Source organism: Nesoenas mayeri (assembly GCF_963082525.1).
Source record: "Nesoenas mayeri genome assembly, chromosome: 1".
In the NCBI taxonomy this organism is placed as follows: domain Eukaryota; kingdom Metazoa; phylum Chordata; class Aves; order Columbiformes; family Columbidae; genus Nesoenas; species Nesoenas mayeri.
This window is the reverse complement of record NC_137541.1, coordinates 194085751-194109107: the sequence shown is the minus strand read 5'-3', so window position 1 is coordinate 194109107 and position 23357 is coordinate 194085751. Positions and strand designations below refer to the sequence as shown.

General features: G+C 44.9%; 1 protein-coding gene across 5 annotated transcripts in view; it reads right to left on the bottom strand.

The window, feature by feature from the left end:
- Positions 1–13105, bottom strand: part of ZDHHC20 (zDHHC palmitoyltransferase 20) — a 49413-nt gene extending 36308 nt beyond the window's left edge. For all 5 annotated transcript variants that reach the window (XM_080342988.1, XM_080342990.1, XM_080342989.1 and 2 more), the window contains exon 1: positions 12953–13105. In XM_080342988.1, the coding sequence (XP_080199114.1) occupies positions 12953–13070 (118 nt within the window). In that variant the 5' untranslated portion in view covers positions 13071–13105. The remainder of the gene's footprint in view (positions 1–12952) is intronic.
- Between the last annotated feature and the right edge of the window lie 10252 nt (positions 13106–23357).

Sequence of the window (23357 nt, the reverse complement as noted above, 5' to 3'; positions counted from 1 at the left end):
AATCACTCACAAGATGGTAGAAACATCACTTACTGACACAAGTGGGACAATAAGTGAATTTCCTTGAGCAAATACTCATTTGACTTCTGTTACAGGACCGTGCCAGGGCATTAAGACCTTAGCACCTCTCCACTGTTCTCTGAAAACCATAATTCTGTGACCTTTCCACAATGAGCTATTTCTTATTTCCTGACTGGCAGGCACCCACTAGGTGCTTTCCTCCCTAAGCAGCAGGGAGTTGTTTTTAGATAAATGATTCAAGATGACTGAGTTGACAGCATCATGCAGCCAAAAGCCAACGCAGCAAGATGTTGCCAGGTCCCTGCTGAAAGGCTATGGGGGCCCAGGAACTGTGCACATGACTTGCCACCAGCTGGAATGAACATCCTCTGCAGCAATTTCAGCTGCATGAACCTAGAATTGTTTTATCTTCATATTCATATAGATTGACTATTTACTTGATTCCAGTTCTCCAGGAATAGGACACAGGTTTCCCCTCAATGCACTGCTAAGTCATTCAGAAAGTAATGTTTTAGAGAACGGCTGCTGTGCAGCACGGCTGCACCGCTGCCCAGCTCAAACACAATGCTTGTCTCGGAGGCACAACCTGTGGTGGACAACTCTTGCTGCAACTCTTGCCCACTCTCCTGTAGCAGACAGACATGGCAAAAGCAAGAACCCAGGCACTTCATCTCAGATCTGAGCCACCACTGAAGGCAAGTTTGAGTGATCACAAACTGCGGGAAATTGCAGTGATGAAAAGCGGATGGCAGTGAACAGGCTCTTTGCTGTCTTGGGTCACACACCGTCAGTCGTGAGAGGGAAAAGAAACTCTGCCAGGGCCACTGACACCTTAAAGCAGAGCAGCCCTTTCCACCAGCACACCAGCTAAAGCCCAAACTCCTCATGCACACTGTGCACACCAACAGCACTGGAGTGAGCTCCTCAGCAACTTCGAGGGATCACAAGATGATACCTTTAAAAGCACTGCAGGGAGGGGAGAGGGAAGAAATACAGGGTGGAAAGAGAAAGGAGGAAGAAAATGCAGCCAGCACAGAGACACCTCGCTGCAAGGTGGATGCTCTGTTGTTTACAGCCACCAAATTTTCTGTGTTCATGATCGCAATGCCCATTGCTACAAAATTCAAAGCAGCATTATCAGGGAAGAGTAAAAAACATTCATATTTCAAATAGGGCAGTTCTAGCTGCACTGCAGACCCTTTTTATTATTTGTTACCAGCCACTGTTATGATGTCTTGTATGGTTAAAACTATATTAACACAATGCTTTCACTATAACGAGTAGGTAAGAGCAACCAGAGGCTTGCTGCCCAAAAAACATTTTCTTGTCACAAAACCAAAGGAGTTTTCTATTTAGCCAAGGTCTTCTCAGCCTCAATGCAGAGAATACATGCATAAATACAAACAGGGCTACAGCAAAAATTAGCATAATCAATGCAAGATACTCCTTGGGTACTGAGTTACATTTAGTGATGAATTAAGCTATAACAACTGAGAAGATTCTGCTGTATATTCTGAGAATAATGAATTCTGTGCTACCACTTCCACGGTTCAAAAATACAGCTACAAAGGCAGCTGACTTCTGAAGCCCACAAAATCTTATAGACAACTCCTTATCTCTGCCTCTACAAAATATTCTTGAAAGTTATACCAAAGGTCTCCTAATGGTTTTCTCATTGAGGGTGTCTGCACGTTTTAAGTTATTTCAAAACCAGGAGTTACATTTGGTTAGCATGCAGGAGGATGTGCTGCCAGGTCTTAACCTCACAGTCCCAAATGTATGTCCATGTCAAGAACCACTATTTATTAAGAGATGTATCAGCCCAAATAGCTGAAGGTTTTTTCTGCATAAAGTTACCATTCGGCTGCAGCAACATACCAGGTTTGCTGTCCCTGAAAAGCCCTATTCCCTGAGAAGCACTATTCACTTTCAATTTACCATAATTGCTCAAAGAAACCTAATGTAACTTGATTTTCTTCAGCTATTTAATCACTATTGCCACTGCACATTCTATTTGCATTTTGATGGATTTCAAACACCAGCATTATTTCTACACGCTCTCCTCAGCTGCTTACTTGAATTACTCGACATTCTTCATTCAAATCTTTCCCAAAAATTCTACTTTATTGTAACAATAACAGCTTTATCTCCCAGTAGTTTGGAAGTGCTGCACGTAAGTTGTTTCCAATGTTGCCTTTAAGCTATCAAACACAGCCAAAAGAAAGCCTGGTTTCTTCTTAAAAGACAAAGAGAGCTCTTACTTGCACAAGTCAGTGAGCTGAGCTCCCTCTGGCACACGAGAGAATAGGAAAAGACAGAATTGGCAGACAGACATGGAAACTCAGAAGCATCTGAGTGGAGCTAGCTTATGTCCACACCACTAATCAATTACATTTACATTTGAAGGAGGGGTATTTACACTCAGGCCGGCCAGATCAAGCTCATAGTAACACTATGCTCAAGTATCTGGATTTGTGAAAGGGCTTTTTGTGTTAGGAGTGTCTCCAGTGGTTCTACAGTTAAGACACAACAAGGACACTTGCAAGAGATAGGAGATACAAACAGGATAATCAGCTGGTGTGGACAGAGTGGTAGTATCATATGTTGTACAGAGTTGTATTATACATGAGGTTAGGTGTTCTCCAGGTAATACCAGAAACCATCGATATACTTAAACACACAAACACACCCTACCAAACCCACAATATACAATTCATTCTTGTAAGAGAATTTTTCAGGTAATTAAGGAGTTAGAATTTCATTTCAAAAAAAGAACACTCTTCACTAGTTTGTGGTTGTAACTGCCAGGCAGTACCTGGGTTGAATATTAAGGTCACTCAAAGCTGAGTGTCTTAATGGCTCAGAATGCTACAAGTAAATCTATTTACTTCTGCTCTAGACAGATGAAAACAAAGCAACAGTCTGTATTTAACTATTCCACACAGCTGAGAGGTATGAAGGCAGGACAGCAGAGGTGCCAGTTCATGGGGAACAAAAATTCCAGACACAGCTGCTGTAACCTGCACACATGAACCATTGCCTTGTAGGGATCCATTTTATTAATCAGGCACTCTTCTCTGCATTTGGCTTCAGACTCTTCCAAAATCAGTTGCCCATTTACAAGTCCTTCCTCAAATATTAGGACAAAATCTTCTTGAAAAACTCAGTGGATAAAAATCTCCTTGTAAATCTCATTACAAAGTATTAGACACTCTGTTTTCTGAGAGAAGGATTTTGCTGCTGCCAAGTTCATCGGGTAATGGGAGAAACTGAACCACCCAACAAGCTGATCTCTTTTCATGCATTAGGTCACTAGATTCCTCAAATGAAGTTATAATTTCCATTTTTTTTGTAGCTTTTGTCAGGCTTGAGTGGTATTTGCCACCTGAGATTAGATTTGGAACCACCTATGACGAGAAGAGCTAGATTCCTGCCAGCAACACATTAACAACATAACAGCCAGTAATGTGATTTACATGAACTCCAATTAAGATATTAGTAAGCCAACCTTTTGCATTTAAGGAAATTTTGAAAAGTATGTCATTTAAAAACACATCTATTAGTTGTGGGAAAGTTTAATGGTGAGGAATTAATGTCATTGACATACTAGATTGTAAATATTAATAAACATTTAATGTTATTTTTATTATTAAAATTGAATAAATAAAGGTTCAAAGACTTCTCATGGGGATTTAGAGAATCTGTCCATATATGGCTTATGAAGTTGGTTGATAACAAATGCTGTCATCTTTTGTTGCTGGAGGCTTAGCTGCTTGTTCTTGCAAAACAAAATGTCACTCATTAAACCTTACTTGAACTGAAATATCTCAGGACAAACCTTGACTGTAGCTAAAGCTACTTCCTCTAGCTTCTTTGCAAAAAGGAAGACATAACCAGTGACTCCTCATGAACACAACAAAAGGTGCTGCAGAGGGTAAAAACCATCAGGAACAACAGGACAGGAAGTTCTGGCAAGAGAACAAGATCAGAAGGACATTTTTTTTTGGTTGCACCAGTTCTCCTTTAACTACCGGACCACTTAGGAACATGAAAAAGTGACAGCACAAAGACTGCACACGTCACTGCAGAGGGATTTTTGGATACTCCAGAAGAGCTATAATAAAACTTAGAAAGTACTCCAGAGTAAACAGAGAGGCAAGCATACAAAAGAGCATAGCCTATCATCCATATAGCTCTCATTCAGTAATATTGCTCCCAGTAAATGAATAAATAAAATTCTAAGAGCTCACCTGCCTGCTGACCGTTCATCATGTATTCTTGGAAAGCATTAACTCAGGACTCTGTAAAACGGTCAACTGAAATACTATAAATCCTAACGTAACGTGTGCCAAGGGAAGAAATGGTGCTGCTTGCTATACCTCAGAGACGTATTAGGGCTCCCACGGCACAGCGCTGCATGTAACACAGCAGGACAGGCAAACTGCCTCACAAGAAATGAGTATAGTATGATGTATGTATGACATCTACTAAGAGAATTAACTTTCGCTGCCATCTTCCCAAGATATCACATATCCTAATACAGTTGCAAGAATATCAACATTTGCAGGTGAAGTACTGGAGAGTGTTACACTGGCGAGAAATAATGTTTGTGAAGAACAGGAACGTATTGCCACTAGTTTAACAAAGAAGTCAGAAACCAGAGTTATGGAAAGTTACATCAGGAAAGTGGTTAGTTCTAAACATCTATGACTAAGTGTGAGGTGAACCAGACTCTTAAACCTGCTTCCTCCTGAGAAGCCACACAGAAATGTAAACCAGGATGGGATCAGGGGGTGCAGCCACTCGTCTGAAGACTCCAGAGAAGCCGTGCAGCAAGAGGGGAGCACTGTCACACAGTAGGAAAGGAGACTGTCAGAAAACCAGGCAGCTGAGGCAGGTCAGCGCTGCTCCTGATGCTCTGTGTGTGCTCAACGGCTCTCCCAGACCACCAGATCTGCTCACAAACAGGGAAGAAGGGAGAAACACAGAATCTTTACAAGCTTAAGAACGTCAGTAGAAAAAAAGCCATACAAAAGGAGAGAATGATTGAATCTAGTGCTCACTGGTCTTCAAGCTTCCCTTTGTCTACATTCTGAATTATTTAAAAATTCAAGCCTACCCTCTGCACCAGATGCTGGTTTAGCTTTATCTCAGTGGGTGTCTGCCCTGCAACACAAGTAATATCTCTATATGCAATTACTAGGCTGAACTCGAGCTCTTTTATAAATAATTATTAAAAACAAACAAACAAACATGAAATTAAAGGAGCAACAGATTAAACTGATAAAAATACACACACACAAAAGATCTACATGAAAATCCTACGCAGAACTTGCATCCTTTTCCAGATACTATTAAAACAAGCAAACAAACAATAAAAAGAACACAAACCACCCAAATTACCTGCATGTTACTTACGAAGGATTTTTGTAGCAAAACAAAACAGAAAACAAATTTTGCTCTGTTTTGGGTTCTTCTGCAATGTAAATCTGCATGTCACAAACCCATAGACATGAAAGCCTTCAGGTACCATCAAGCCCAGCATTGTGGAAATACACTTCTCATTTTTTTTTATCCAAATTTGACAAACCTAAAAGCAGTGACTACTTGTCAAGAATGGTACAATACCAGGTTCTCTGCATTCACACTATGACAAAGTAGTAGCTGAGGCACTTAATCCAAGTTTTAAGTCTATCACAGACAACTGCAAACCAGCTTAAAATAATTGCCTGTTTAGCTTGCTTCAAACCAATCATGTCTCTTCCTCTCAAGGTTGTTCAGCTTTAATCTAAATTTTGGTTCATTGTCTATGCAGCAGCAGCTTGCCTAATTCCAGATGAATTATACTTTCATCCCTAAATTTTTTTGGTCCCAAATAGGCAAAAAGAAAAAAAAAAAATTAAAAAAAAATGAAGAAAGAAAAAAGAGCTCTCTCGCTGCTTAGCGCTTCACAAGTGATGCATAAAAATTCCCCACTCTGGAGATGTACACACATTAGGATGCACAACTGAAATACCACAAACAAAAAAAACCCTGCATAAAACCCTCACTCGATCTCTCTGTAAATCATATAATTAAAATGGTTTCGTGCTTCACATTTGAGACAATGCTGCACCATATATAGCATCAGAGACAGTGCTGCAGAAACTGCAGAGGCAAAGCATGCTGCTCTTGTGATCCTATTTTCTTTGACAATCTCTTAAGACAATTTTAATAGTCAAAAGGGAACATGAATAAGGAATGGATGAGCCATTTGGTCTTTCAAAAAAAAAAAAAAGGAAAAGCAGATGCTTGAAATGCTGCAGAGGAGGAACTTGATTTTTAGCTCAGCTAAGAGAAGACTGTCAAAGGTTACATAGGAGACACACCACTGAGGACTGGGGGTGTGGAGGAAGCAGAAGAGGGGGGAAAAGTCATGCGTTTTTTTCTTGACCCAGGACAGGGAGACTTAGGCACAACCCACTGAAAACAATTTAGTGATAGCAGAAGGAAGTAATACTGGAGAAGTGGCTAAAAGAGCAAATGTATTTCACCTTGGTGGAGATTCAGCTCACACAGAAAAGTGGCCTGTGGTTACTTCTCAAAAGTTTCCATTTAATTTCATACATACCAATGAGAGAAATATGGATACTCTTGTCCTGTTACAGTAAAAATATGTACGAAGTGGGGAGGAGTGAAATGACTGAGTTGAAAACTCCATTTAAGCTGTTTCAGAAACTCGGGCACCTATTGTTTATAACCTTTGTAAGGAAAGTACATGCTAAACCAGCATAAACTCTTACCAGTTGCAGGAGACTGTTGAACAGAAAGAGCGGGATAAACACTGACGTATTGAACGGATTAAAAATGCACACCGTGAACCCTCAGCATTTACAGGCATAATTTTCAACAGACAACTAGGATTTCTCCTACTCCTGTTTTCCATCACAGGCAGACTCAAGTTCCAAAAGTAAAAGCAAGTACAGTCCCATCCAAGTGTTTCACCTCAGCTCAGATACCCATCTTTGTAACAATGTAATTTTTTTTTTTTTTAATTATGGAAAGCACGTCTACATTAACTCAAAAATATGAGCTGCTAAAGATCAAGTTTTCAATATTTTTCAACAGACAGCAGAACTTGAAGTTCAAAGTATGCAGAGGGCCAGAGACATCGAAGTGATATCTACTGAAAATCGACACTTGAAATGCTGGTGCTTTTATTCATAGTGTCTTGTGGGAAGACTGGGAGACTAGTAAGTCATGCAGTAATGTAAAACCCCTGATTAAAAATGAAAGTGCATCTTTAGTTCACTGATCTAACTCTAAAGATATACAGAAAGCTCCTACTGTTGTTACCAGAGAAAAAATTTGAGAGTAGAAAAATTCTGAAGAAATCATTTTTCATTATCTTAAATACTCATGCTATCGAAGCCCTTTCAAACCAAGAACAAAAGCTTTATAGCCCACATGTAAAAGGCAATGAAGAAGCACGGCAGCAGTGAGTGAGCACAGCTACAAGAGTAACATCACAAGCAGAGCTCCTGCTTTGGCTCAGACACTGGTGCTCAGCTCCCAGCATTCTCTAAGCCCCTTCCCTCCCCTACTCCGAAGCCATCTTGCGCATGGACCAGTTTTGGCCAAGTTTTGAAACTCAGTGGAGGTGTCACACTAGGTATATGCCAGCCAGTTTCACCAAAGCTGCTGGACCAGTAGAAGAGACAACCCACACTCCCTGTTAGGAGACAGCTGCTCTGAGCTCAAGTGCTGGTTTTCTGCCTGCCCCCCTGGCAAGCTGAGCAACACCCAGCTGGCCACAGTACCATATGTCTTTTTGACCAAATGGCATCTAGAGATCAAGGAAAGATGCCAACTACTTCAGAGCTGTCAGGGACCCTTTAGCAGATACAGGAGAAAACTGATGATGGGGAGCTGTGGTGGGCACTGCAGACAGAGCACCAGGAGGGAGAAGAGGGACAGAGTCCTTCTGCTGGCAGAAGAGGAAGAGCAGACACAAACCAACTCCCCAGGAAACCAGGCGGACTAGTTCTGTTGCTCCTGGAACATATTTTTGATTAGAGGACTGCCAAGAGAGCAGATTTCATGCCATATAAAGGGCACATGCCTACCCGTCCTTATAAACCAATATAACCAGTACAGTGCAAAGCACCATATAAGAAGATAAATAATCTTTCTACTCCAGCCGAGAGTTTAGCTTTCCAATATATTGGTATCCAGTTTGAGCACCTTAACAGGAATTCTGCAGATTTATAATAAAAGAAAAGGTTTTCATTTAGGCGGTAATACGTGCACTTGAGCTGAGACACCTAAGTACATCCAAAGCAGTTAAATTTCTTTATTTAGAAAGTCATGAGAGGCACATAAACATTGTTAACTGTTACTAACATCTAACCTGTTTAAGTTACTGTTCTCTTTCTTGAAAAGTAACCCTCTTTTCGTACGGGAACACTTCTTGCATGCGTAACATGCAAATGTTGTACTTCAGTGCTGATAGTTCAGCTGTAGCTGGAAATCAGAAGTTACTGATACACTGCTGATAATATCACCTTGCCATTGCTTAGTAGCTACTGCATTTGCATTTTCAGTAGAGATTTCTTCTGGACGAGGCAGATGGAATTACTTTCTCTGTGTTTATGCAACAGACTCTTCAAATGGGAGCATTACAACAGATCACCATGTGCTTCTCATGTGGACTGTGCTTTAGGGAAATCAGAGCTCTCTCCTATTAACAAGAACTAGCATAGTCTCCTGGAACAGTAAGGAATTCAATTTCTGCCATTAACATGAAGTTATGAATTCTAAATTACAAACTGCTTTGTTTGCCAGTATTTTAGACACATTAGACATTACACTGTATTAAAAGAGCAAACCTTTCTGCAAGTAGATGCTACGAAAAGAACACCAAACTAATCACTCTGGTAGCTTTCCAAATCACGTTTTCCCATACTTAGCAGAGTTTGAGGCATAAAAACACTCATACATTTACAAGACTAGAAAATCTATATAACAAGCCATTCTCCTTACAACTCTCAGCCCAGAAGAGCCAGGACTGCACTTTTCAGAACATATAGTTCTTTCTACAGAAGTAAAACCTTAAGCTGAACAAAATATATTTCTTTTAATAAAACCAGACAATACACCTTAATTAGGTTCTCCAGACAACTCAACCAAAATCAACTTATTTGTCTTTTTCTCAGTGCAGACTGTACTACCACACTCTGCTAGTATTCTAGCCTGTAGGAAACAGGTTGGCTTCACTCATCAACTCCTACTACGTGTCAGAACAGCGTGTTCTGACCATCGTCTAGCCAGTCTGTATTACCGCAAATCACCTACAAAGATGTTCAGGATTGGTGATAAGATACAAGTCATCCATAAATTAAAATGGACTGCAAGAGAAGAGCTCCGCTCTTTCTGAGCTTCTGAAGGCTGGGGTAAGCAGACACAATCAGTTCAATTCACTGGCAGCATAATACTGCCATTGTTTACAAAAGCAATGTTAAAAAGCAAAACATGTTTTGATAACAAGAAAGAACACATGGAATTGTTTTAAACTAAAGAAAAGCTATTTTACAATATCCATTATGTATTTCTAGGTGTGCTTTCTTGCAAAAAGAGCTCTGGGCAAGTTATGTGTGAAAAGAAGAAATAATCTAACAAGAAAATGTTCATTCATGTTTTTCTACTTCAAAACAGTCCAAAAAACCTGAATGAGACGTTGCCTGAAGTCTTCTGCAGTTCCTGCAGTTACACGTTTACAGATTTTTGAGATACAAAGATGCTGGCAGTTTCCATGGGAGGAAAACAAGAGACCAGCTCACAAATTGCCTTTCATCTTATCCACACCAGTCCCCCTCAGTGTTCACTGCCAGTATGCAAGTAATATAATTTAGGGTTATAGGGAAGGCTTAACTGAGTAAACACATACTAGCAGCAAATTACTGAGTAAGATCAAGCCCATCAGGCACCAAAAGCAAGATACAGAGGACCTAGCCCAGCAGAGGAGGGTGGGGCAAGCAGCACAGAAAAGTAAAACTGAAAGGAAAAGGAGGGTGATGAAAGAAGCAGGCCCAACTTCACCACTGTCTGCTTTGATTATTAGGAATCTTTTATAATACTACATTAAGCTTGGCTTCCAGCTTGACCTACTACCTGAATACACATATTTAACCTTTAATACATGAGCAGGGACTGCAAGGAGGAAAAAAACAGGAAGAAGAAATGGAGGAATGAAAACTTTCTCTCTTCCTTCCTCCTTTTTGGCGTCATGTCTTAACAGTTATCAAATCTTTAAGAATAACCTTTTAAAAAACACTGGTGTCTGTGTGGTTTCGATTTCTTTTACTCTCAGTATTTACTCGAAATTTTCTATTGTGTCTCCTTTTTTCTAAAGCTTCCCTTCTGCCATCTGTCTTCCCGTTACACATATTGTGCCCTTTGCCAAAGCCGCAGAAGTGCAAGAAGCCATAAGCCCCGCTTCTGCACCTGCTGTATGAGAACATCTGCAGAGACCAGCGTCACCTCATTCAGCAGTAGTGTGCTAAAGGCATGTCCTTGCTCCTCCTCACAGTACACAGCTCAGTGGTTTTCAAACCAAAATCAAACATAAGTAGCACTGGGAGAAAGTAAACATACCTGCAAAGAGAAACAGAATAACCTGTATTTCGCTATAAATCCTCTCTGCCAGTTTGAACTCAACTGCAGCGTAAAAGAAAATCACGCAAATAAAAATGGAGGAACAAAAAAACAACGAAAAACCAAACCCACCAAGCAAAAAATCCCAAGCCCTCTTTCCTCCCCCTTGATGAGATGACCTTTTATCAGGAGCAAAACCAAAATTCAACAGGCTAAAAACAAAAAAAAACCCACAAGAAAAACCCACAAAAACCACAAACGAAACCCACAACATACAAAACTCACAGAGAAATAAAATCCTTGGTCACTGAGTATGATTTAGACAGGTAACAACTGTAAAATTCAGTGACAGTAATAAAAATAAGTAATTTTCTTATTAAACATCACTTTTTCTTAATAGTCTGTATGTGCTGATGTTAAGAATAAAGCTGATTTGTGAGAAAAAGTGCCATATATCTAGAAACCAGATTTGTAGAAGTGAAAGTTCTCGCATAAACAGGAGCCAACTCTCTTAATAATTTTTACACAAATGAAACCCTAATGACCTCAGAAGGGTCTTTGCAGATTCTCTGTGCCTGCAAAGGAGAAATTATTGACCAGCACCCAGCCCTGACCCACTCTGTGATCAAGACACAGAACTGGGACTTCGTAGGTCAAGGTTCTGTTCCCAGCTCAGAGACCACCTGTGTGACCCTGGGCATGTCTCTTTGCTTAAGAGAATAAATGCATAGCCCTAACCTGCCTTTTGTCATACTGGGGAGACTGTAAGGGGTACAGAAAACCTTCACACCCCACCTGTAAAACTTGAGTCTATAACCTCTCCCACAGCCCCTCTCAGAACTGCTGTAACAAGCCCCCATACCCCAGACCTCTAGTGTTGAAGACCGTCTAAATTTTGATTCTAAGTGTTTATAGTTTTAATAACAATTTTCTCAGAAAACCAGTATTATTTACTCACAAAACCAGACTACTAAACCATAGCAATCTGGCAAGTTTGGATACACTGACATATTTGCCGTTCTTTCATATCCACATTTCACATAACAGCTCAACAAGCATTGTTTTACAACTATATTTCTGCTATTTTAAGTCCAAATAACTTTTCGTCTGTGGTTTATGTTCCAGACCACATACAAAAAGCTAACACAAAAGGCAGCGAAATACCATGGGCATTCAAAAAGTTATCCAAAAACTAAGTCCTCCAGAAAAAAAGTAACTGATTGTTTCTAATGACAGGATGCACTGACAAGTCTGCCCAGATATAAAGTATCTGCAAGCCTTTTATTTTTAGCTAGGCATATCAAAGCACATATTTTACACAAATACAACTACAAAAACCTACCGACACGAGGCAGACCTATATGAAGCTTATATATTCTTTGTACTTTTTTTTTCTTTTCAGCTTCCTTACTTAAACATGCCAAATGCTCAGTAACACGTTCCTTAGTTTTCCTGCACTGATTGCAAGTTTTACCAAGTGACAAATCCTGCACATCACTGCACTGCTCCGTTCACCCTGCCCGTAGAAAGCCAACCTCCTCCTGCAGACAGATAAGGGTAAATATCATCCTGACCGTCACCTACTGCAAGTCACATTTACATAATGCTGAGCCCTCGTCCAGAAAGCCTTGACGTGGTCTGACAAAACCCCATAAGCCCTAAATCCTTTCCCTTGCCCGATTAAGTGGGATGTTTCCAGCTTCGTTATGCTTCTATGACACTGGGCTTCTTAATTAGAAGCAGGGGTGAGAGGGCAAGGAATAAATACACCCATAAGGTGGTCAAGGAGTTGATACACAAGGAAGATTAACAACAGAAAAAACAGAGAGGGGAAACTTCTCCCGGGTCGACAAGAGGGGCAGAGACCTCACGAGGGCTCTGCAGCCCCCATGGAGCCCGGGGGTCTCTGTCCCTCACCGGCTCCCCGAGAGGCCCGTCCCCAAGCGAAGGCTCCGAACCTCCCGCCTGGGCCTCCTCCTCCTCCTCCCCCGTCCCCGTCCCTCACTTCTCCACAGGAACCCGGGCCGGGACCCGCCGCCATGCGGCACTTGAGGCACCGCTCCCGCCGTCCTCACCCGCGGCCCCCGGAGGACAAACAGGTAAACCCGGCCCCGGGGGAAGCGCCCGAGGGGAGGGGGGTGTCCTCTCGCCCTCCTGAAGGCGCACTTGGGGCGGACGGACGCACAGGAATCCCCGCCGGGGCGCTCGGGAGAAGAGGCCCCCGGAGCAGGCGGGTGGCGAGGGGTCCTCCCCGCCCCGCTGGCAGCCGCCGGACCCGCGACCTTCCCCGTCCACTCACACACACAGAGCTCCACCACGTAGGCGTAGTAGGACCAGGCCACGACCAGGGCGATGAAGGCCACGGGCACCCAGGCCAGCACCTTCTGGCAACACTTGAGGACGTGGGACGGCGCCATCTTCCCTGCCGGGCCGCCGCAGGAGGCATCGGCGCCGGCGCTGCAACGGGCGGCGGCTGCAGCTACGGCCGCCGCTGCGAAGCCGGCCCCGGGCGGGCGGGCGGTCGGGCCCTGGGCGGGCCGCAGTGGGCGGGAGAGGGGCGGCTCCGGCGTCCGCCACCGCCTCCTTCCCGCGGGCGCCGAAGCGCCTCAGCGTCCCGCCGCCCTGCGCCCGCACCCCCGCTGCCCTCCGCGGGAGGGAGGCGAGCACGTCCCGCTCTCACGGGCGGGGTCGGTCGCGGAGGTTTCATTCTGCATCGGCGGGGCCATTTCTGTGCGGGATCCTCCCCAGCCATAAAAACGGGTCTGGAACCTCAGCGCTGCTCTGCTGCGGTCCCGGCAGGACAGGTCGGTGCCGGCCACCCCGGGCACAAAGGCGCCGGTCACAGGATCACAGAGTGTCAGGGGTTGGAAGGGACCTCAAAAGCTCATCCAGTCCAACCCCCCTGCCGGAGGAGAAACACCCAGATGAGGTGACACAGGAAGGTGTCCAGGCGGGTTTTGAATGTCTCCAGAGAAGGAGACTCCACAGCCCCCCTGGGCAGCCTGTTCCAGTGTCTGTCACCCTCACTGAGAAGAAGTTTCTTCTCAAATTTAAGTGGAACCTCCTGTGTTCCAGCTTGTACCCATTGCCCCTTGTCTCATCACTGGTTGTCACAGAGAAGAGCCTGGCTCCATCCTCGCAACACTCACCCTTTACATATTCATAAACATTAACGAGACCCAGCTCCCTCAGCTTTTCCTCATAAGGGACATGCTCCACTCCCTCCATTATCTTTGTTGGTCTGGGTGCGGCAGCCATACCCGGGGCCCTGCCGGGCTATTACCTCCTGCTCACCGAGTCCCGGCATTTAAAAGGCTCAAATAGCTTGTTGGATGCAGCAATGTGTATTTCTAAATAACTTACTGTACTGCTTTCGGGACTTCAGCTAATGCCTGGCAGCTGGGGCAGCACCACGACCTTCCAGAAAGGCATCGCCGCCGCCGCTGCTTTGCGGTGCTGATCCTCTTGACCGCGCACGTTTATAATGTTTGAAATGTTTAGCCTTACTACAGCGTTCCTCTCGCCTGGGTCCCCGGGTCTGGGGCGGTCCCAGGCGTGGCAAAACCCCTGTGTCTCTTCAAACCCAGGGGGTGTCGGTGCCGGGTGCGCGGTCCCTCTCCGGCGGGCAGCGGGGCGGCTCCGGCGGCGGCTCCCGCGGGGCTGCGGCGCCACCTGGCGGCGGCGGAGGGGCCGGCGGAGCCGTGCGGCGCTGAGGCGGATCCGGATCTGGACCCGGAGCGCCGCGCCGGGAGCCCCAGCCGCGGGGAAGCGCTGCGTGGAGCATCTCCCGTGTGAGGAAAGGCTGAGGGAGCTGGGGCTCTTTAGCTTGGAGGAGACTGAGGGGTGACCTCATTAATGTTTATAAATATGTAAAGGGTGAGTGTCACGAGGATGGAGCCAGGCTCTTCTCGGTGACAACCAATGATGAGACAGTGGGTGCAAACTGGAACACAGGAGGTTCCGCTTAAATATGAGAAGAAACTTGTTCTCAGTGAGGGTGACAGACACTGGAACAGGCTGCCCAGGGGGGTTGTGGAGTCTCCTTCTCTGGAGACATTCAAAACCTGCTTGGACACCTTCCTGTGTAACCTCATCTGGGTGTTCCTGCTCCAGTGTGGGGATTGGACTGGATGATCTTTTGAGGTCCCTTCCAATCCTAAACATTCTTTGATTCTGTAACCTGGGAGGAGCTGGAGAAAAAAACCCCACAGGTGAGGGTTCAACAGCCCAGGAGTGCAGCACAGCGAGAGCAGAGCCCTGAGCCCTGGGTTTGAATGGCAAGGTCTTGGTAGCTGCGGGGGGGTGGAGGGTGGGGTTGGGAGTGAGGCAGGGATACAGGGCTGGCTTCTGTGAGAAGCTGCCAGAAGCTTCCCCGATGAGAGAACCAACGCCAGCCTGCTCCAGGACAGACTTGCTGCTGGCCAAGGCCCAGCACATCAGTGACAGTGGTAGCACCTCTGGGGTGACATTGAAGAAGTGGGAAAACCTGCTATGGAACAACATGGGAGAGAGGAGTGAGAATATGAGAGAAACAGCCCTGCAGACACCAGGGTCAGTGAGAAGGAGGGCAGGAGCTGTTCCAGTGCCAGAGCAGAGCTTCCCCTGCAGCCCGTGGTGCAGACCATGGTGAGGCCGCCTGTCCCCTGCAGCCCATGGAGGTCCATGGTAGAACAGATCTCCACCTGCAGCCCAGGGAGGACCCACACCAGAGCAGGTAGATGCCCAAAGGAGGCTATGACCCTGTGAGAAGCCTGTGCTGGAACAGGCTCCTGGCAGGATGTGTGGCCCTTGGGAGAGAGGAGCCCAGGCTGGAGCAGGTTTTCTGGCAGGACTTGTGACCCCATGGGGAACCCATGCTGGAGCAGTTCATGAAGAACTGCACCTCATGGGAAGGACTTAGAGTGGAGAAGTTCATGGAGGACTGTCTCATGTGGGAGAGACCCCACGCTGGAGCAGGGGAAGAGTGTGAGGAGGAAGGAGCAGCAGAGACAACATACAATGAACTGACCACAACCCCCATTCCTCATGCCCGTGTCGCTTGGTGGAAGGAGGTAGAGAATTTGGGAGTAAAGTTAAGCTTGGAAAAAAGGAAAGGGTGGGGGAAGGTGTTAGAAGATTTGGTTTTATTTCTCATCATCCTACTATGATTTTGATTGGTAAGAAATTAAATTAATTTTCCCCAAGTCGAGTCTGTTTTGCCTGTGACAGGAATTGGTGAGCGATCTCTCCCTGTCCTTATCTCTTATATTTTCTTTCCCTTGTCCAGCTGGGGAGGGGATTCACAGAGACGCTTTGAATGGGCACCTGGTGTCCAGCCAAGGTCAACCCACCACAGAGGCTGGGGGATGGAATTTTGAATCCCATACAAAGTAATTCAGTAATAAACTTGGGACGGTTGTCTGATTCAGTGACAACAATAACTACCTGGGATGGCCAAAAATGGCATGCGGCTAAAGGGACTGCCAATTTAATGGAAAATACTTCTGAGGTGTTCAACTGAACAGTATCTCTGGCTATTTATTGTACCAAGCACAACTGCTGGCAACGGAAACAGTGAAGGGGTCATTAGATGCTTTTTGTAAGGAGTTAATTCCTTTCTCATGGGCAATATATTACAGCAGAGACAGCCTGTGTCCGGAGGGTCACCAGATGAGTGGTGCCAATTTTTTTATTGGGACTGGAATGGATCGTCAATGATGGGGTGGTGGCTTGGGGACTTATTAAAGTAGGGGCATGAGCAGTGGGATATAAAAACTCTCATTAGCCCACTGAAAGTCGTAGGTACGGGGCTGTTGGAACCTGATTTACAAGGGGAATGTGTGCATATAGTAACACCTCAAGACTAAACAACCACTGTTGGAAGTAAACAGCCTCACAGTACAAATGTTTTGCACCACCTCCCGAACCCTGTGGAGCACCGTGGGGATCACCACACATTGGTGGTAAGGAGCCAGAATGGGAACTCCAGTGGTATCTGGTAGTGGTGAGGGTTGTATGTGTGAAGCCCCACTGCTGGTGGCAGCGTGGGAGGGTAAGACAAGCAGAGTGTTTGTTTGGGAGGAGTTTGGATGGAGAAAGGGCAGTGAAAATGTGGGTCCAGAAATAGAAAAAATGGGGAAAGGTAGGAACAACAGCGGGACATCTTCTGATGGCAGGAGTGTGAATGCCTCCATGCTGTAAGCATGCTGACCTGCAGACACAAACCCACTAGGACACCGGGGGAGCCCCCTTGGTCAGCCCTGCTGGACACCCCTATCAACTCTCCCCAAATAATGAGGTGTGGGAGGGTGGAGTGAGGGGAGGTCGGCTCACACCCTGATACACAGCAGCGGAGAGGCAAGAGGGGTAGGATTGTAATGGAGCACCGTTGGGTGTCGTCTGAAAGTTTTAAGAATGACAATCAGTTTCAGAATTATATGTGCTTTTAACCATTTAATTGCTGTGTTCATTACTTAGTGGTATATTCAGTGAATAAACGTGGTACTCTCAAGCCTGCAATTGAAGGGGAAGGGAGCTGGACTAGGGAAGTAAAGCTACAAGCACCTTTTACCAAGCTTGTACTGCGTGTGTGGCTGTTACTGTGCACTGACACTTTTCTCATCCCTGTTCCCATCAAATTTCATAACAAAATCCCATGACCCTTCATGATAAACACAAATCCTAACATGAAGACCCAGAAGCACAGCCAGGAATAAGAACAGGTTTAATTATCAAAGGATTCACCATGCTAGGGAAGACATGAGGTGATCCAACATGTTCCTCCCTGTCCCAGCCAAACTCGCTGATGCTGACCCCAGCGTCACCTGCAGAAGTGTCGGCAGGGCCACGTGCGTGTCGGCAGGACCTGCTTTTGGCACGTGTTGGTGCTGAGCTGCAGGAACAGCCACCGCGTGTGGTTTGGAAGGGGTCTGATGCCGGCAAAGCTGGGAGCTGTGACACGGCCACATTTCTGTTCTGGGTCAGACAGATGTCTTGGGTGGGAGAGGAAGCCAGTGACAGCTGCACAGACCTAGGACAGGATGGATGACTTTAGACCAGCTATTGTCCAGTAATATATCTGTGCAATGCTTCCATACTAACAGGAATGAAGTGAAACTGAATTAAACAAGGGCAATAGCAAGGTTGTGAGGTGGCAGAGAAGCACTGCTTGTCCCAGATAGTCCCTGCACCCGAGTTACGCTGCATGAGGAGCCCCTTGGCACAGCTGGCAGGAACTCACATCTTCCACTTCTCAGAGCCATCTGGGATGTCTCTGCAAGGACTGCTAGAGCAGAAACCAGCCCCTTGAACAGAAGCCAAGCAGGACAGAAGGAAGCTCTGCTAGAAATCACTGAGCGCCTCTTTGGCTTCAGGCTGCCACGCTGCCGCTGCTGCACACTCGGCTGCTTCAGATGCGGGAGGCAGAAGTGGTGATACTTGGAGCAGACTCTGGGAAGCTGAACAGCACCTGAAAATGCCGCGTTGTAGGAATGGCTGCTCATCTCACTTAGATCTGATCCCTTAACTGCCAAATAGCTAAAAAAAAGAGTTGTCCCCACTCCACCTGTACACTTTACACCTCTGTTTCTGGCTGCTCACCTGCTTTAGCCACAGAAAGAACTCCACAAGAGAAGTGAAACATTTGCCCTTGCAGACTCAGCACTGGTTGGGGTCTATTGCACAGTCTTCCAGATGTTTGTTCATTTATTTGCAATAAATAGTTCACGCAGGTTGGCAGGAACAGGTGGCAAAAGTCACTGCACTGTAAATTACTGTATCATCTTCCCTTTCAACTTTCTTAAATTAAAAATACAGCTACCAACATTTGCTATGCTTTTGGAAAGGTGTCTTACAGCAAGACACTGCAAACACTACAGTTTTTCAGAATTTATCTCTGTACTATTTAGACCTCATAATTTACAATAATTTCATCTCCATTTTGCTTCTGTATTTGTTTCCTCTTAAGAGCTGCTCATCTTAAATGCCAGGAACCAACATATCCCAGGAAGAAGCATCCCAACCAATAGCCTCTTAGATGCAGACTGATGCAAAATGATAATTTGTCTCATTAGGAACCTTATTACTTGCTCCTGGTAATATCAGACTAATCATTTTTTTGAGGCTTCTTGTTTCTGCATTCAGAGATTGCTTCTTCCACGCTCAGGATCAGAGCATCCCCACACGTAGGAAGTCAAGGAAGGGAGCCAGGAGGCCTGCGTGGTTGAATAGGGATCTGTTGGGTATGCTCAAGCAGAAGAGGAGAGTTTATAGGTCATGGAAGCAGGGGCTGGCCACTTGGGAGGAATATAAGGCTGCTGTTAGAGGATGTAGGAAGGCAGCTAGGATAGCCAAGGCCTCCTTAGAATTACAGCTGGTGAGAGGGGTCAAGGACAGCAAAAAGAACTTTTTCAAATACATAGCGGATAAAACTAATACCAGAGGCAATGTAGGCCCACTGAGGAATGGGGTGGGTGCCCTGGTAGCAGAAGATACAGAGAAGGCAGAGTTACTGAATGCCTTCTTTGTCTCTGTCTACTCTGCCGGAGGCTGTCCTGGGGAGCCCTGTACCCCTGAGACCCCGGATGAAGCCAGGTCAGTGGAGGAGTTTGCTTTAGTCAATGAGGACTGGGTTAGGGAGCAATTAAATAGTCTGGACATCCATAAATCCATGGGTCCAGATGGGATGCATCTGCGGGTGCTGAGGGAGCTGGCTGAAGTCATTGCTGGACCGCTCTCCATCATCTTTGCCAAGTCTTGGGAAACGGGAGAGGTGCCCAAGGATTGGAGGAAAGCAAATGTCACTCCAGTCTTCAAAAAGGGCAAGAAGGAGGACCCAGGTAATTATAGACCGGTCAGCCTCACCTCTGTCCCTGGGAAAGTAATGGAACAGCTTATCCTTGGTGCCATCTCAAGGCATATCAGGGATAAGAGGGTTATTAGGGGCAGTCAGCATGGCTTTACCAAGGGTAAGTCATGCTTGACCAACCTCATAGCCTTTTATGAGAATGTAACAAGGTGGATGGATGATGGCAGAGTGGTGGATGTGGTCTACCTTGACTTCAGTAAAGCCTTTGACACAGTCTCCCACAGCATCCTCACAGCCAGTATCTAGTGGAGTGCCTCAGGGGTCTGTACTGGGGCCAGTATTATTCAATATATTCATTAATGATTTGGACGAGTGAATAGAGTGTACTATCAGGAAGTTTGCTGATGACACTAAGCTGGGAGGAGTGGCTGACACACCAGAAGGCTGTGCTGCCATCCAGAGACCTGGACAGGCTGGAGAGTTGGGCGGGGAATAACCTGATGAAATTTAACAAGGGAAAGTGTAGAGTCCTGCATCTGGGCAGGAACAACCCCAGGTTCCAGTATAGGTTGTGGAATGACCTATTAGAGAGCAGTGTAGGGGAAAGGGACCTGGGGGTCCTGGTGGACAGCAGGATGACCATGAGCCAGCACTGTGCCCTTGTGGCCAGGAAGGCCAATGGCATCCTGGGGTGTATTACAAGGGGGGTGGTTAGTAGATTGAGAGAGGTTCTCCTTCCCCTCTACTCCGCCTTGGTGAGACCCCATCTGGAATATTGTGTCCAGTTCTGGGCCCCTCAGTTCAAGAAGGACAGGGAACTGCTGGAGAGGGTCCAGCACAGGGCAACAAAGATGATTAAGGGAGTGGAGCATCTCCCTTATGAGGAAAGGCTGAGGGAGCTGGGTCTCTTTAGTTTGGAGAAGAGGAGACTGAGGGGTGACCTTATTAATGTTTATAAATATATAAAGGGTGAGTGCCATCAGGATGGAGCCAGGCTCTTCGCGGTGGCAAACAATGATAGGACAAGGGGTAATGGGATCAAGCTGGAACACAAGAGGTTCCACTTAAATTTGAGAAGAAACTTCTTCTCAGTAAGGGTGCCAGACACTGGAACAGGCTGCCCAGGGGGGTTGTGGAGTCTCCTTCTCTGGAGACATTCAAAATCCACCTGGACATGTTCCTGTGCGACCTCACCTGGGCGTTCCTCCTCCAGCAGGGGGATTGGACTAGATGATCTTTTGAGGTCCCTTCCAATCCCAAACATACTGTGATACACATGAAACCAACCAAGATTGTGTAAGTATTTGCTCTTCACATTCTAGAACAGCTCATGTAGCCTTGTATACACCAGCTGCGAGTGATTATTTGCCCTTGTTTGTGTTAGGTCAAACTTCTAAGCTGTGAGGACACACTTTTGCTCAACCAGCATCTTGAAAAATTTAGATTCAGCCACATTGATTTATCCCTTTCTTTCCTAGGGTCCTTTTGTTCAGTGATATTCATGTCTCCTAAATTATCTTTTCTTGTAATAGCATTTAAAAGAGCTTTGTTTCTTTTAACTTTAGGACCTATCATTTAATTAGTCTCCTTTTCTTTTGAACTCCCCTTTTCTAAAGATGAGTGGCAGAGCATCACATTTTGGTATCCTTCCTTTTCAACAGTGAATATAATTATCTGTCCTATGACTCAGCTACCATTGCTCTAGGAATTACCTTGTATGCATTATTTAAGAGAGGTACACCATGTTTTTAGTAATGTTCACTCATTCTAATAGTATCGATTACAAAGTAGATTAAAACAGAGTAAGATGCCACATAATTTAAAAAAACCCACCTTGTATCCTGAACAAAAGAAGAGAAATTTAGAACACTATATTGCCCAATCTTAAAAACAGTTGGCTTTTGGGGGCTGATTTAGTTGCTCCATAGGGCAGTATTAAAACTGACAAATTTTCCCTAAAGCAGTGGACCAGAGGCACAACAGTCCTGTAGCTCTTCCTCTTCTGCAGGAAATTGCTCACTGCGTGGTTCCAATTTCAAAATCTACTTCCGTAATGCTTGAATTTGTAGAAGTTTTAAAACAGCTCCTTTCTAAGAGTTTTCACCCTTCACATAAAAGAGCACCTCAGTTTAACAAAAAATGTCCAAATGCAAGTACTTGTATTCAGGGACCATTAAAGATGATGGAGAAAGGTGGCATCCACAAAGCAAAAGCTGAGTTTAGTGAAGCTCAACATGGAGAAAGACCATGTCCTCCTCCAGAGGATGTTTCAGAGCAGTTCGCTGGTGTTCCCAATCATGAGAAAAAAATAATCTATCTCTACTACAGAATATCCCATTGTCCCAGATTTCCAAATCTGTGTCTGAAATGTGGCCAACATAAACCCCGGACGGTGAGCAGAGCTCTGCACTGGGGCATTCCGGTTAATGAGCTGAAAACATCATTAACTAAGCCAATACCAGCCTAATGGGAAATCTGTCTCCACATATGCTGCATAATTTTTATATTATTGAACCAACTGAGGAATTGTTTAATCAACAAAGCCAGCAGGAAACCCTCAAATAGCAGGAAAGAGAAGAGACATGCGCTTGTTTGCTGATTAATTTTGTGCATGTTCATGCCTCTCAGGTTTGCTGTCCTCAACAGGGGGTGTCAACATCCACCACTTTCATCTTTGTGCTTCCCTCGGGACCAGCTGCATCACAGGACCTGTTGCTTGGCCAACTTGGATCTCTCTAACAATGGCCACAACATCATGTGGATACATATTTTCTGTTCAGGACTGAAGCAGTTTCCTGACCCAGGTGTGACTGTTTTATAGGAAAGATTAAAACTGAAGGCACGAGACATACCTGCACGCTCCCATGAGTAGTCTTCAATGAGAAGAAAACTGTCTTTTTAAATTCTGATGTACATTTATTGATCCAGTTCTATGGTTAAGTCAAAGTGTGGCCAATATGCCTGAATTTTTAAATACTTCCTCTACATACCTGGGTTTGTTCCCATTCTAGCCCTGTACTGGGCAGTGATCCTTTGTTGTTATACACACTGGACATGTGAAGCACCATGAAAACGTGACCCATGGGCTGGCTTGTTTATCTTACTGTCTTCTAGATAACCCAACTGTAACCTATGAACTCCTCAGAGCCAAGAAATGGTCTGATTTCTACACCTAAAATTCCACATGAGCTCTGAAACACCTTGGAGTCCAGAGACAAAACATTTATAATTATTTAAATTATAAAAACCTCATGTACTCGCCAGCAAAAGCTTGAAATTAAGAATTAAAACATATTGGTCCCCCTTTTAATACCGGGTTCCACAGAGAAGCCAACACACCCTGATGATACCTGAGTTCAGATCAGGCGCCGCAATGAAAGGAGACAACACACCACTGATGGAGAACATCAGATATTTGCTTTTGACACAGCGATGTGTCAACATTTATCACAATGTGTGACATTGTGATAAAACTTCTTTCAGTTCTTACATGCAAAATATGTACCCCTCATTGCTGCAGATTTTGGGTTTTGGTTTGACCCTAGAGGGAGTTTTGCTTTTAGAAAGAGGCTTGCGTAAATTAAGACACCAAAATTAATTTCTAGAAGCAACCAATGAGTTTCTCTTATTTCCAGTATATCATACTGTATTTTTTCCTTTACTTCTTTTTGAAATGAAGTACTTAAACATTTATCTTAAACTAAACAAATGGAAAGAAATGTAAAAAGCATTGTTATGGGGATACAACCAAAATTCTGTATATGAGTTATATGCTGTAAAAGACTTGTACTCATCCTTGTGTATCCTTTTGAAATACATTAAATCATTTTTTGAGACTTCTGCAATGTATTCATCTTTGTTTCACATAACACTCAGACACAATGTTGGAGATTTAAAAAATATATTTTATTTGGTTGGC